We start from the raw sequence: 15920 nt of genomic DNA on the forward strand, positions 1-15920 counted from the left end.
TACTATATTTCTCTCTATTTAGGTCTTGTTTGAGTCATTTTGTCTATGTTTGTAGTTTTCAGCATACAGACCTTACATATACTTTGTCAGATTTATACCTATTTTATGGAGTTTTTTTGTGTTATTTTATTTTTTTAAAAGGAAGGTTTCATTTTTTTTAAGATTTTATTTATTTATTTGACAGAGACACAGCGAGAGAGGACTGTGGGACAATGGGACAATGACCTGAGCCAAAGGCAGACACTAACGACTGAGCCACCCAGGCGCCCCCAAATTAGGGTTTTATAGGACAATATGAAAAGGTAATTAGAGTCTCACAAGGAGAAGAAAGAGAAAATGAGGTAGAAAAAAATATTTGAAAATATAATGGTTGAAAAATTCCCAAATTTGATAAAATACATAACTATACAGACAAGAAGCTCAGTGAAATCCAAGAAGTATAAATACAAAAAACCACATCTAGGATGGCTGTCACAGAAAATTCAGAGTAGGGCTCTCAAAGATTCAGCCCCTCCACTGAGTCAATCATAAGCTGGGAAAGTCTGATAGAATCAGCTTTTTCAGAATTCTGGAATTTAATCCAAATCTTACAGTAACCAGGATAGTGTTCAATGAGGATAAAAGCAGCAGAATTTAGGTGAGAGAGCCCTGAAGCTTTTTCATTCATTTCCCTACCATCCTGCATTTCCCAGCATAGCTGTGGCTGCCACTGGGATGGTACAAACTGACATTGCTGATGCAGCTTGCAGCTGTCAGAGAGCTAATAACGACCTTGTCCTTAAAATATTGTGGTTTTGCATTTTGACCTGTCTGGTGGTTCCCCAAGGGACTGGCACAAAGGCTGACTTTTGTTTTACTCTTCCCACTCATGCTGGAGTTGCTTTGCCAGTGGCAGTTGTTGTAACATTTAAAGGCATAGACTACCCATGCCCACCTGGAGCAAGGGACAGCAGACAGGGCAAGTAGCAAACAGACATAAAAGCCCAGGAAGAAAGAGGCACAGGGAGAAGTTTCTTGAGGAAATAAGGGCTCAGAGGTGCCAGAGTGTATCCTGGGGAAAATAGAGTACAACAGGCATGCCAAGGACTGGACACATGCTCAGAAGAAACCTGAGAAAATCCTAGGCTTGAACCTAAGGTGGATCTCTGGGCTCCACACAATCAAGAGAGGAAAACTAAAAGTTGTCGGTGGCCTGGCTTAGCACTGAAGTACCCCAACTTCGAGCTAAGCTGCAAGGACTGGGAGTGTAGTATTTTCTTTTCTGTTTTTGCTCTAGGTATTGAAGGATGGGAAAAGATAATTTGTGCAAATACTAACCAAAAGAGACCAGCAGTGGCTTTACTAATATCAGATAACATAAACTTTAAGTCAAAAACTATTACAAAAGACAAAGAAGTATATATTGATAAAGGACCAGTATATAAAGAAGATATAACGATTATAAATATATATACACACCAAACAACAGAACCCCAAAACAAAAGGCAAATATTGACAGAATTGAAGAGAGCAGTAGGCAGTTCTACAATAATAGTTGGAGACTTTAATACTTCACTTTCAACAATGGATACAACATTTTGACAAAATGTCAGTAAGGAAGCAGAGGACTTGAGCAATACAAAACAACTAGACCTAATAGACATATATAGAACACTCAAACCAACAACAGCAGAATACATATTCTTCTCAAGTATACGTAGATCATCTTCCAGGATAGACCATAATGTTAGGCCACAAAACAAGTCTCAATAAATTAAAAATGATTGAAATCATACAATATATCTTTTCTGGCCACAGTGGAATGAAACAAGCAAAAAAAAGCAGAAGAAAAACTGGAAGTTTTACAAATTTTTTAAACAACACCCTTGTAAAATAACCAGTATGTCACAGATGGAACCAAAAGGAAAATTAGAAAATGTGAAGAGATGAAAGACAATGAAAACACAATATACCAAAACTTATGGATGCTTAGAAAGAAATTTATAGCTGGAAATACCAACACTAAAAAAGAAATACCTCAAATTAATAACTTTACACTTAAATCAACTAGAAAAAGACAAAGTAAAGCCAAAGCTAATAGGAGGAGGAAACAATAAAAATTAAAGTGGATATAAATGAAACAGAGAATAAAAACCAATAGAAAATGAAACCAAAAGTTGGTTCTTTGAAAAGATCAACTAAATTGACAAACCTTTACCTAGATGGACTAAGAGAAAAAGAGAAAAGACTCAAATTACTGAAAATCAGATATGAAAATGGGGACATTACTACTGATTCTACAGAAATAAAAAGATTACATAGAGTACTATGAACAACATTATGGCAACAAATTAGATAACCTAGATTAAATGGACAAATCCGCAGAAACACAGAACCTACAAGGACTAAATCATGGAGAAACAGAAAATCAGAAAAACCTATAACTGGTAAAGAGATTTAATCAGTAATCAAGTATCTCCCAACAAAGAAAAGCCCTGGGACTGATGGCTTCACTGATGAATTGTACCAAACATTTAAAGAACAAATATCAATTCTTCTCAAACTCTTCCTGAAAACTGAAGAGGACAGAACTCCTCCTAACTCATTCTATGAGGCCAACATTACCCTGATAACAAAGCCAGAAAAAGACAATACAAGAAAACTACAGACCAATATCCTTTATGAACTAATCAACAAAATAGTAGCAAACTAAATCCAACAAAATACTAAAAGGATTATACCTCATGACCAGGTGGGATTTATCTTAAATGCAAGAGTGGTTCATTATAAGAAAATCAGTGAGTGTAATACATGACATTTAGAGAAAAAAGGAAAAAAACGTGATAATCTCAGTTGGTGCAGAAAATCCATTTAACAAAATTCAACACTCAAAAAAAAAAAACCCTCAAATTAGGAATATGGGGAACTCCCTCAGTATGTGAAAGGGTATGTATGTATGTATTTTAAAAGTTTCTTTTTCTCAGTAATGTCTATACCCAGTGTGAAGCTTGAACTCACAACCCCAAGATCAAGAGTTGCATGCTCCTCCAAGTCAGCCAAGCAGCAGAAAGAGAAATTAAGAAATCAGTTCCACTTATAATTGCACCCAAAACAATAAGATGCCTAAGAATAAACCTAACCAAAGAGGTGAAATACCTATACTCTGAAAACTATAAAACACCGATGAAAGAAATTGAAGATGACACAAAGAGATGGAAAGACATTCCATGCTCATGGATTGGAAGAACAAGTATTGTTAAAATGTCTTCACTACCCAAAGCAATCTCCAGATTTAATGCAATCCCTATCAAAATACCAACAGCATTTTTCCAGAGCTATAACAATCCTAAAATTTGTATGGAACTGCAAAAGACCCCAAATAGCCAAAGCAACCTTGAAATAGAAAAATCTGGAGGCATCACAATTCCAGACTTCAAGTTTTATCACAAAGCTGTAGTAATCAAAACAGTATGGTACTGGCACAAAAAAAATAGACACAGAGATCAACAGAACAGAATAGAAAACCCAGAAATGAACCCACAATTATATGGTCAATTAATCTTTTACTAAAGCAGGAAAGAGTATCCAGTGGGAAGAGAACAGTTCCTTCAAAAAATGGTGCTGGAAAAACTGCACAGCCACATGGAAAAGAATGAAACTGGGCTACTTTCTTACACCATACACAAAAATAAATTAAAAAAGGATTAAATACCTAAATGTGAGACCTGAAACCATAAAAAATCCTAGAAGAGAACACAGGCATTAACTTCTTTAACATTGGCTGTAGTAAATTCTTTCTAGATATGTCTCTTAAGGCAAGGAAACAAAAGCAAAAATAAACTATTGGGACTACTTCAAAATAAAAGCTTCTGCACAGTGAAGGACACAATCAACAAAACTAAAAGGCAACCTACAGAATGAGAGAAGATATTTGCAAATGACATATCTGATAGAGTTAGTATGCAAAATAAAAAGAATTTATAAAACTCAACACCCCAAAAATAAATAATCCAATTTAAAAATGGGCAGAAGAGGGGCGCCTGGGTGGCTCAGTCACTAAGCATCTGCCTTCAGCTCAGGTCATGATCCCAGGGTCCTGGGATTGAGCCCCGCATCGGGCTCCCTGCTCGGCGGGAGGCCTGCTTCTCCCTCTCCCACTCCCCCTGCTTGTGTTCCCTCTTTCACTGTCTCTGTCTGTCAAATAAATAAATAAAAATCTTTAAAAAAATAAAAATAAAAAAATAAAAATGGGCAGAAGATGCAAACAGACATTTCTTCAAAGAAGACATCCAGATGGCCAACACTTTGGCACCTGTCAGAATAGCTAAAATCAACAACACAAGGAAACAAGTGTTGGCCAGGATGTGGAGAAAGGGGAATGCTTGTGCACTGTTGGTGGGAATGCAAACAGTGCAGCCACTCTGGAAAACAGTTTGGAGGTTCCTCAGAAAGTTAAAAATAGAACTACCCTATGATACAGCAATTGCACTACTAGGTATTTACCCAGAGAATACAAAAATACTAATTCAAAGGGATATGTGCACCCCGATGTTTATAGCAGCATTATCTATAATAGCCAAATTATGGAAACAACCCAAATGTCCATTGACTAATGAATAAAGAAAAACCACATCTTTTACACACACACACACACACACACACACACACACACACTGGAATATTACTCAGCCATAAAAAACAAACTGAGGGTTCTAGAGGGGAGGGGGGGAGGGGAATGGGTTGTCCTGGTGGTGGGTATTGAGGAGGGCACGTTCTGCATGGAGCACTGGGTGTTATGAACAAACAATGAATCATGGAACACTGCACCAAAAACTAATGATGTAATATATGGTGATTAACATAACAATAAAAAAATTAAAAAAAAAAAAGAATGAAATTTTGCCATTTGCAATGACCTGGATGGAGCTAGAAAGTATTAGGCTAAGTAAAATAAATCAGTCAGAGAAAGACACTATATGACTTCACTCATATGTGGAATTTAAGAAACAAAACAAAGAAGCAAAGGGACACCTGGGTGGCTTAGTTGGTTAAGTGTCTGCCTTTGGCTCGGGTCATGGTCCCAGGGTCCTGGGATCGAGTCCCATCTCGGGCTCCTTGCTCAGCAAGAAGCCTGCTTTTCCCTCTTCCTGCTCTGCCTGCTGCTCCCCCTGCTTGTGCTCTCTCTGACAAATAAAATCTTTAAAAAAAAAAAAAAAGCAAAGAGAAAAAAGAGAGAAAGAGAGTCAAACCAAGAAACAAACTGATGGAAATAAAATCTTTTAAAAAAAAAAAAAAAGGTGCCTGGGTGGCTCAGTTGGTTAAGAAACAAACTGATGGTTACCAGAAGGGAGGTGGATGGGGAATGGGTTAAATAGGTGATGGGGGATGAAGGAGTGCACTTGTGGTGAGCACTGGGTGATGTATGAAAGTGTTGAATCACTATATTGTACACGTGAACTAATATTACACTGTATGTTAACTAACTGGAATTTAAAGAAAAAAAAACAGTACGAGATTGGCATAGGGTTGACATATAGACCAATGGAATAGAATTGAGAGTCCAGAAATAAATCCATATATTATGGCCAATTAATTTTTGACAAGGGTGCTCAGACCATGCAAAGTGGAAAAATAATCTTTTCAAAACATAATGCTAGAGGGCTCCTGGGTGGCTCAGTCGTTAAGCATTTGCCTTCGGCTCAGGTCATGATCCCAGGGTCCTGGGATCAAGCCCTGCATCGGGCTCCTGCTTGGCGGGAAGCCTGCTTCTCCCTCTTCCACTCCCCCTGCTTGTGTTCCCTCTCTCGCTGTGTCTCTCTCTGTCAAATAAAGAAATAAAATCTTTAAAAAAAATGATGCTAGAATAACTAGAGATCTGCATGCAAAAGAATGAATGTGGATCCCTACCTCACACCATATACAAAGATAACTCAAAATGAATCAACAACTTAAACACGAGATAAAATTTTAAAAACTCTTAAAACATGGGGGGGAAGTCCTTGGATTTTGATAATGGATTAGTAGTTATGACACCAAAAACACAAGCAACAAAAGAAAAAATAGTTAATTGGACTTATCAAAATTTAAAACTTTCATGTATCAAAGGACATTATCAAGAAGAAAAACCAGGGGCACCTGGGTGGCTCAGTTGGTTGGGCGGCTGCCTTCGGCTCAGGACATGATCCTGGAGTCCCAGGATCGAGTCCCACATTGGTCTTCCTGCTCAGCGGGGAGTCTGCTTCTCCCTCTAACCCTCTTCCCTCTCGTGCTTTCTATCTCTCATTCTCTCTCTCTCTCTCAAATAAATAAATAAATAAATCTTAAAAAGAAGAAAAAACAACCTATAGAATGGGAGTAAATAACTGTAAAACATATATCTAATAAGGGTCTAGTATTCAGAATATATAAAGAACTCTTTCAACTCAACAACAAAACAACACAATTAAAGCCCAATTTAAAAATGGGCAAAGGACAGACACCTGGGTGGCTCAGCTGCTTAAGTGTCTGACTCTTGGTTTCAGCTCAGGTCATGATCTCTCAGTGCAGAGTCTGCTTGTCTGTCTCCTTCTGCCCCCCACCCCATAAATAAATAAAATCTTTAAAAAATAAATAAAAATGGGCAAAGGAATTCAATAGCCAATTCTCAAAAGAAGATATACAAATGGTCAACAAACATCTAAAAAAGATGCTCAAATCATTAGTCATTAGGGAAATTCAGATCAAACCCACAATGAGATACCACTTCACATTCACTAGCATAACTGTAATCCAAAAAAATGTAAAACAAAATATTGACAAGGATATGGAGAAATTGGAATCATTGTACATTCATTGTGGGAATGTAAAAATGGTTCTACCTCTGTGGAAAACAATTTGACAGTTCCTCGAAAAATTAAACATAAAATTACCATATGACACAGGAATTCTGTCTCTAGGGATATACCCCAAAGAATTGAAAATGTATTGAAATAAACACATGTCTGCACATGTTCATAGCAGCACTATTCACAATAGCCAAAAGGTGAAAGTAGCCCAAATGTCCATGAGAGGATGAATGGATCATCAAAGAATAGAAGGTTCGTACAGTGTAATATTAAGCAGCCATAAAAGGAATGAACTCGGGCGCCTGGGTGGCTCAGATGGTTAAGCGTCTGCCTTCGGCTCAGGTCATGATCCCAGAGTCCTGGGATCGAGTCCCACGTCGGGCTCCCTGCTCCTTGGGAGCCTGCTTCTCCCTCTGCCTCTCTCTCTCTCTCTCTCTCTCTGTCTTTCATGAATAAATAAATAAAATCTTTAAAAAAAAAAACTTTAAAAAAAATAAATAAATAAAAGGAATGAACTCCTGATACAAGGTACAACATGGATGAAGCTTGAAAACATTATGCTAAGTGAAAAAAGCCAGTCCAAAAAAGTCATATATTGTACAATTCCATTTGTATGACCTATCCATGGTATTAGGTATGTCCATAGAGATGCAATGCACATTGCTGGTTACCAGAGGGAGAGGGAAGGGGAGAAGAGAGAGCAACTGCTTAATGAGTAAGGGTTTCCTTTGGAGTTGATGAATGTTTGGAACTAGATAGAGTTAGTATTACATTGTGCTACCTTGTTAATGTGCTTTAAAACTGTTAATTTTAGATTGTGTACATTTAACTTTAATTATAACAAAAAAAAAACATACTTAGGCATGGCATAGTCAAACTGCTGAACACCAAAGATGAGAAAATCTGGAAAGCAACAAAAATTTCCTTTGTTATGGCTGAATAATACTCCATCGTGTGTGTGTGTTTGTGTGTGTGTGTGTATGTGTGTATACACCACATTTTCTTCATCCATCAATCCATTGATGGACACTTAAGTAAATAATGCTGCAATGAACATTGGGGTGCATACGTCTTTTTGAGTTACTGTTTTCTTTTCCTTTGGATAGATACCCAGAAATAGAATTGCTGGGTTATATGGTAATTCTACTTTTAATGTTAATTTTTTGAGACAATGTGTACTTTTTTCAGTATGTATCTATACTTCAAAAAAAAAATGTTTTAAAAAACTGGCAACAACAAAGGGCAGAGAGAGAGAGAGAGAAAGAGAGAGAGGCTAGAGGTAGGAGTCCTTTCAGCGGCTGTTAACGTTAGTACATGTGAGCAGTGGTGCTATTCAAAATATTTGACAACTTGTTTGGCACAAGCACTGACCCATCAGAATAGATGCCATCTGTAAACAACAGGTACAACAGTGATACCGTAACTAGCTGTTTTACAGGTGGGGGAAGATGAAAGCCTGCCTGATAGCATTATCAGTGCCTGTAGAGATAACTATGAGGCAAGAGAGCTGTCTGTCCTTCTTCCCAGGGACAACCACAAGCAGTCTGCATGTCAATCTACATTCCTTTCATTTTTTTTTTTTTTTTTTTGGCTCCTTGGAGAGAGGCTCTCACATCAGTTTAAAACCTACATCGCTTTCTGTGCTTAGTGATTAACCGTTTAATCCTCATAGTTCAAAGAATATAAATTATTATTTTCATTTACAGATTAGGAAACAAGATTAACATTAACAAAAAAAAAAAAAAACTTCCCATTGAATGATGGAGCTAGAATTCTAAGCTCTGTCCTACTCCAAAGCCCATGCTATGAGGGAAGAAAGGAATCAATCTCTAAATTCCTTTCATTGGTATATTCCCTCACATTTGTGAAACTATTTCCATAAATTTTATTTAATTACATTCCCACAAGTCTGTGAACAAGCAGAAGTTATAGCTTTCCTATCTTGCTGATGAAAACACTGAGGTTCAGTGTTTTCAGTCTTCCTAAATTAACTAGTAACAGAGAGAATTAATTCACAAGAGTATATAAACATTTTTTTGCTTGAATGATGTTTTCACATATGCTACCTGCTTTCAAAGTCTCATTCAGTTTGCACACCAAATCTACAGCATGGGTATTCTGGTTAGCTTCACTTTATAAGTGGAGGAAGCAGACTAAATGAGAAGATTTGAACTCAGCCCTTCTAACTTCAAGTCTGGCAGTAAAAGCTGGTGACTTGGTAGCATACTAATTGTTTAGTAATTGTCTCTTAGCTCCAAACCTACTTCCGTGGGTTTCTTGACTGTTTTTCCTTTTAGTGTCATCCCAGCAACACTCTTACCCCATCAGCAGCATGAACCGCAGCCTGTGGTTTTCCCAACCTTCCCAGAACTATGGCCAGCACTCTCTCGTGCTCTTACCCCTCCATACTGCCTCTGTCTGTCTGTCACACTCTCTCTCTCTCTGTCTCCTCTCACTCACATGTTCAGGTTCCCCCAGGTGGGTTATAACCTCTTTCAGGAAAGCAACTGGACCTTATGCTTTGCTCTCATTTTCTGTACCTAGGAAAGTCATTTCCTTCCAATGCGCACTTAATACATTATGTTGGCTGCTGTTCTGTCTTGTCAGCAAAATTTGCAACCTAGACCATGAATACTCTACTTGTTGATTATGCTTATTGATTACGCTTGACACTTACCACTCAAGTTTAGTTGCTGGAGATCATTTAAACATAGAAAAGATGGTGGCAGATAACTTATTTGATTGTTGCATGCATTTAAACTAGCCAAACTTCTCAATTCCCCTATATTTCTTGGAATCTCTCTGATTGCATTATTTGAAATATCAAGTCTTTTAAGTTGAGTCATATTAGACAGCTCTTCTGGAAGTCTTGTTAACTGTAACAAAGATAAAACAATTACATTTTTAATAAATGTTTCTATGACTAAAACTTTGTCTAAAATCAAATGGAGGGATGGTGTTTTGGCCTTAAAAAGGGATATTTTCACTATGTCACAAATGCTTTGTGACTTCCTTCCTTGCTAAAATCCATAATATATTGTGTGGCATCCAAGTACCTCCCCAGTCTGACCAATGCTACCAATTTAACCAAATGGCTTATTAACCCACTTTCCTTATTCTCCCAGCACTTAGTGTTCCTTACCACCTATCCCTTTCTTCCCTCCCTGAATCTGACCTGCTTTGGTTTCTTCTCCTCCCTGAAGTCTTTCCCAACTATTCTGTCCCATATTTGATATTTTTATTCTCCTCAATGGTGCTTTTTATTAGTCCTTTGTGTGTATTTTCCTTGGATTTTTAAATGACGTGATATATATTTTATACTTTTTGGTGTACATGTTCCCAGTCAAGATGCATTTTGAGTAAGTGCTCAGTAAACCCCTTTAGAATGGACTCACACAGCTTGGCATTGTAGCCTCAAAAAAACCTCCTAGTACAAAAAGTGTTGCAAAATAACAGGAATTAAGATACCCTGCTATGGTGAAGAACAAATGCACATATTCAGACAAAATATGGCCATCACAAATGGCTTTTGAAATAAAGGAAGCTCTACGAGTGAACCAAAGAATTTTGAATAAATGGGCCCCTCTGAAATAACCAAAGAACAATGTAAATACTAAATATTGTGCTCAGTGTTCTTCCATATATAAAAGAAGCATAAGAAACAGTCCCTAGGGGTGCCTGGGTAGCTCAGTCGGTTAAGCATCCAACTCTTGATTTCAGCTCAGGTCATGAATTCAGGGTGAGTTCGAGCCCCTCATCAGGCTCCACACACAGTGTGGAGTCCACTTGAGGATTCTCTCTCTCCCTGTCCATCTGCCCTTCCCTCCTCTCATGCTCTCTCTTTCTCTCTCTCATCCTCTAAAATAAATAAATAAATCTTAAAAGGAAAGGAAATAAAACAGCCCCTAACTTCAAGGAGATTAAAATTAGTTCAGGGGACAAAATATACACACAGGAAACCATAAGGAAACAGTATTAAACAATAGGTAGTCCAGTACCAAATAAAGAGTTATAATGGCTATATGGAAGTTTAGAGAATGTATATCAGTACACGTCAGAGCGCTAAAGGAAAGCTTCGTGTAGCAGATGGGACTCGAATGGCCTCTTAAGAATGAATAGGATTGAATGGAAGTTACAGGACACTTAAGGCAAGACAAATATCATGCATAAAAATGGGCCAGTGAGGAGCTGAACAGTAAAAAGAGGTCCTGGGAAGCAGAGGGAGATGTGTTTGGAGAAAGAATGTGGAACCAGGCCATGGCAGCCCTTGACAGTTGGCCCTAGGACATAGGAGTCGGGTCAAGACCGGTGAGTAGGTTCATAATTTAAAACATAATAAATCAAATATTCTTTTAACTATTTGCTCAACATTTATTAGAGGATATACCTAAGAATCATGTGATAATAGAGCTACTACAGAAGGAAAACTCATGTTGGGTACTCTTCACTTAGCAAAATAAAAACCATGTGATTAACCTGAGCTCATTTTCTTCAAATGACTGTTTAGTGACTATCTGCCTTTGGGCATCTTACCTCTACCCCAACTGGGTTATCAAAGTGATCTTTCCAATCATATTTTTTTAGAAGAGTTCTTATAAATCATTTTTCCATCTGGTGATTTTTTTTAAGGGTATCCAGCTTTATTTTACATGGTTGCCTACTCTTTTTCTTTTTAAAAATTTTTTTTCTGTTTCCTGTGATCTTTGTTTTCTTTATTATGTTCAGTTAGCCAACATATAGTGCATCATTAGTTTTTGATATTCTTTTTCTTTTTTTTTAAGTAAGCCCTATGCCCAACATGGGGCTTGAACTCAGGACCCGAGATCAGGAGTCACAACATGCTCTACCACTGAGCCAGCCAGGTGCTCCCATCTGGTGACCTTTGAAGTGAGGTTGTAGTGATGTGGACTGGTGCCTTTGACAACCACTTGCCATGAGTAGGCAATAGATAAGCAATCTGGGTTCCTGAGAACAGTTCTCCATAGTGAAATCTGATAACTTTGACAAGTCCTGATGACAGAAAGGAGACTGAGTCAAAGAGAATAGGCAAGAGGCTCCTAGGCATGAGGTGAGTGATGACCATGGACCAGGTTGGAGATAGTGACGCTGGAAAATGAAGGAGTTGATCCAAGAGCTTTTTCAGAGGAAAAAGTTACAGTATAACTAGTGATGGATAGGGAAGAAAGATGAGTTCATGACTTCTAGATTTGTAGATCTGAAGAAAGTGGCATCACAAACAGAAATGGAGAAGTTGTGAAGAGAGTTACGTTGGAAAGAAAGATGAGTTTGATTTTGAAATCATGTTGAGTTTGAGACAGTAGAAGAACAGGGAAACTGGGAACTGTGGGACTAAAACAGGGATGAGAGATCAGCTCCAGTTATACAAATTTGAGGGTCATGTGCATGGTATAGTAAGAAGTTAATAGAAAAGAGGAATAAAGGATACAACCTTGTAGACTTGCACAGTAAGATACAGGAGGAGAAAGTGAGAGGATTATAAATCAGCCAAGAAATTAGTTGGTGATTATAATGCAGAACCAAAAAGTATCCTTTAGTGCAATAACAACTTGAAAAACACATATATCATTTTCAATTCCAGCTACTTAAGCAGGTATTCCTTGGAGTAGCCTTTCTGGAAATGTATTATGTAGCAGGTGTTGGGTTTAAAAGGGTAAGTAAGTTTGGGAAATGTTGGTTAAACAGAGACAAATCAATTTCTTTAGTGCAGAACTCTTCAGGGCTTTTAATACACTAACATTCATTGTGATCCTCTAAGAGAAGAAACCAGTGCTTCTCAAAGCTATTTGATCAATAGCTCAAGGAGCCACCCTTTCCCCCCCTTCTTAAGGAGCAATTCAGACTAGGTGTTTTTAAGGACAGACTTTGGGAAATCTTGTTCTATATAATAGCCCAGCCTCTATCAGATGATTTTAATTTGACTATAATGGCCAAATTAAACATAGCCAGATAATAGCTCTAGGGCCCTTTTCATTAGTTTACTAAGATCTTAATATAAATTAGCAATGTTTGATTTTTTTACCTATTTCTATAAAATTCATTCTTACAGTTCAAGTAAAATGAAAAGCTAATGCTAATGAAAAGCTTAGCAAAATAAAAATAAACAATCCCTAGCAATTCTTTAGGGAAAATTCTCTAATAAAATAGTAAAATGTGAAAAAGGCTATATTTATGAAGAAGTTCATCACAGCATTTTATATGATGATGAAAAATTACAACATCCCTAAATGCTTAACAACAGATGATTAGTTACTTATATCATGTACTAGCTATAACAATTATTGAGAAGATTGTGTTATATTATGGGGAAATGCTAATCTTAAGTGAAAATAGGAGAAACAAATTAAAATTGAATGTAGAATTTTTTTATACTTGCTTATAAAACCATATACATAAAAAAAAGAGTAAAGGTAAGTTCTATCACCATATGACCAGTAACCAATAGTTATATTACAATGGTATGCTTCTGGAATGATTTTTTTTTACTTCATTTCTCAATTTCCTAAATTTTCAATAATGTGTTTATATTATAATCCATAACTTTAAAACTCCTTTTACAATTAAACTGAAATAAAAAGAAATCTATAAAATTGTCAACTTTAGTTACTTGGAATTTCATTTGAATGAAATATTTTCCCATGAAGCTTTCATGTTGGGAAATATACTTTAAAGCCATGTTTGGGGTTAAAAATTAAAAACCTATTCTTTAAAAAATAAAATATTCCAGCTAAATTTAAAACGCACACATACTACAGTTCAGATTCTAATCCCCTCCGATGCCAACTTCCCTCCAAAGCCCAGGACATCAATCTCTTACCTTTCTTCCATTTATCTGACTTATATTCAGCTCTTCCAACGACTGAAGTTGGCACAGTTCAATAGGAAAATATACAAATTGATTGCTTGAGATGTTTAATTTCTGGATTCTTTTTAGGTTACAGATATCTGAAGGGATATTCTGTATTTGATTTATTGAAAGATCAAGTACTTGCAGATTTTCTAAAGTACACACTTCTATAGGGAAAGCTTCAAATTCATTACAGCATAAAATAAGAACATGGAGTGATACCATATTGGAGATAGATGGTGGAATTTTCCTTATTTGGTTTTCACCAAGATCCAGGTATTCAAGATTAATAAGAGAACATAAGTGTTCAGAAAATATGAGGAGTTTATTTTTATTTAACTCTAAATTAAGTAGTTGTTTACTAAAAGATATATCCACAGGTATTTCTGAAATATAATTTCCATTAAAATTCAAATAATAAAGAGAATCTAAAGCACACAAACCTACTGGAAAATAAATTATTTTATTATAACTCAATTCAACTTTAGTTATTTTTTTGCAATTTTTCACTTCAATGGGAACCTCTGTGATTATATTTCCTGAAAATTCTAGAATGAACATATTATTAAGATGGGAGATATTGTCAGGTATTCTCACTATATTATTTCTGTTTACATAGAGTTTTCTTAAATTTTTGAGCTTATAGATGTTCTTAGGAAGTCCTGTTAATTTATTATAACTAAGACTAAGACATTCCAACATTACACAATGGGAAATTTTCTCTGGAATTTCTTTCAACAGATTTTTATCAAGTATTAGAATTATGAGTTCCTTAAAATTCTCAATTTTGTGTGAAATAACTTCCAGTTTATTGTCAGTTAGTTGGAGTTCTTTCATTTTGAATAATTGAAAAATTTCCACAGCCAAAAAGGTAAGTTTATTATGATCCAGCAGAAGTTTTTCTAAATTTTTAAGCTCCCTAATTTCTTTTGGCAAACTGCTTATCAGGTTTCCAGTAAGGATTAGTGAGATTAACTTTGGAAGGAAGCACAGAACTTTAGGAAATATTGTTAACTGATTATATTCCAGATTGAGAACCTTCAAGTTTTTAAAACTAGACAGAGTATCTGGTATATGTCTTAACTTATTTTTAGCCAAACTTAAAATTTCTAAGTTTCCAAGACTTTCTAGGCCAGAAGGAAAATTCTCAATGTAATTGTTATTAAAAAAGAGTTGCCTGATATTCCCAAGCTGTGATATTTCTTTAGGTATATGTGATATTTGATTGTGACTGACATTTAATATCCTTAAATTATGAAGTAACTGAATTTCAGGTGGAAGAGATGATAACCCATTTTCTTGCAAGGATAGAATTTCAAGTCCCAGCAGGTCACCTGAGTCTGCCCCTTTAAAACTTTTGATTTGGTTCTTGTCCAAATATAGATATTTTACATATTTGATTTTTAAAATGTCCTTGGGGAATTCTTGTAAACCCTTGGCCTTGAGGCTAACTGTAAAGTTATCTGATCCTAAGCCAAGTCCTTTCTGATTTTCTTCAGAGGGTTGTGGACTAGTTGTTTCTAATGTTTCATGCGATAAGAAGCCAGTGAAAGCCGGATACTCAGCAACCATCTCAGTTATTGATAATGGTGGACTTTGTGGAATATCACTTTTTAACCGCAAGCTGTCATATACAGTGATTGTTTCAGGAAATTGAAGAGTTTTCCTTTGTTCTTCATCTCTCTTAGACTTATTTCCAGGGGACAATGTTGATGTATCGTCATGTATACCTAATTCATCATTTCTAGGATGCGTTTCACAAGCTTCCTCTAATGAATTTGATGTTTCTTTAATAAATTCAGATTCCACTGACCATGATGTAGATTCTGTCCTAAATTGACTAGTGATATCTTCTAGCTCTTCTGAAGTACCATCATTTTCAGACATATTTGCTGCTATGTTTTACATCAATACATGATTGTAACTCAATTTTAATTTTCATGTTTAATTTTCTCCTTTGAACCTACAAAACAAGTATTGGTATTAAAAGAAGACATATAATAAAGATGTTGAAATTACAAATGAATTTCATAATAATTTTTATTCTGTAGTGAATAATTTAATAGATATTAAAACAATATATTTATACTTTATTTTTATTTTAAAAAACAATACATTTATAATTTATTATTTATTTATAATAAGCTAATTTTATATGATTGGTAGTTAAAAATAGCTTATGGATTGCATGCATTTATCACATGATACTCTTGAAATCACATTAAAATTATAGAAAATGAGAAAGGAGACAT

General features: G+C 35.9%; 1 protein-coding gene and 1 long non-coding RNA gene across 7 annotated transcripts in view; one reads left to right on the top strand and one right to left on the bottom strand.

Annotated features, from left to right (window-relative positions):
- The window catches only part of LOC141373857 (uncharacterized), a 92940-nt gene that overhangs the window by 24426 nt on the left and 52594 nt on the right, over positions 1-15920 (top strand). Inside the window, exon 3 of one of the 2 annotated variants that reach the window (XR_012380213.1) lies at positions 15168-15286. The exons of the other annotated variant lie outside the window; for it this stretch is intronic. This is a non-coding gene — a long non-coding RNA (uncharacterized lncRNA). Of the gene's footprint in view, positions 1-15167; positions 15287-15920 lie in introns of those variants that run through there. 2 annotated transcript variants of the gene reach the window in all.
- LRRD1 (leucine rich repeats and death domain containing 1) overlaps positions 1-15920 on the bottom strand; it is a 32937-nt gene that overhangs the window by 6508 nt on the left and 10509 nt on the right. For 3 of the 5 annotated variants that reach the window (XR_012380210.1, XM_073898809.1, XM_025872859.2), the window contains exons 3-4: positions 13639-15631; positions 9481-9679 (exon numbers count right to left, since the gene is read on the bottom strand). Coding sequence is in view for 4 of the 5 variants with exons in the window: in XM_073898809.1 (XP_073754910.1) it covers positions 9481-9679; positions 13639-15555 (2116 nt within the window). In the remaining variant the exon portion in view is untranslated. The remainder of the gene's footprint in view (positions 1-9480; positions 9680-13638; positions 15632-15920) is intronic. The other 2 variants (XM_073898810.1, XM_073898811.1) reach the window with 1 other exon arrangement.

This window comes from Callorhinus ursinus, unplaced genomic scaffold (genome assembly GCF_003265705.2).
Source record: "Callorhinus ursinus isolate GAN/ISIS: 27379988/994484 unplaced genomic scaffold, GSC_fseal_2.0 scaffold12, whole genome shotgun sequence".
Taxonomy (NCBI): Eukaryota; Metazoa; Chordata; class Mammalia; order Carnivora; family Otariidae; genus Callorhinus; species Callorhinus ursinus.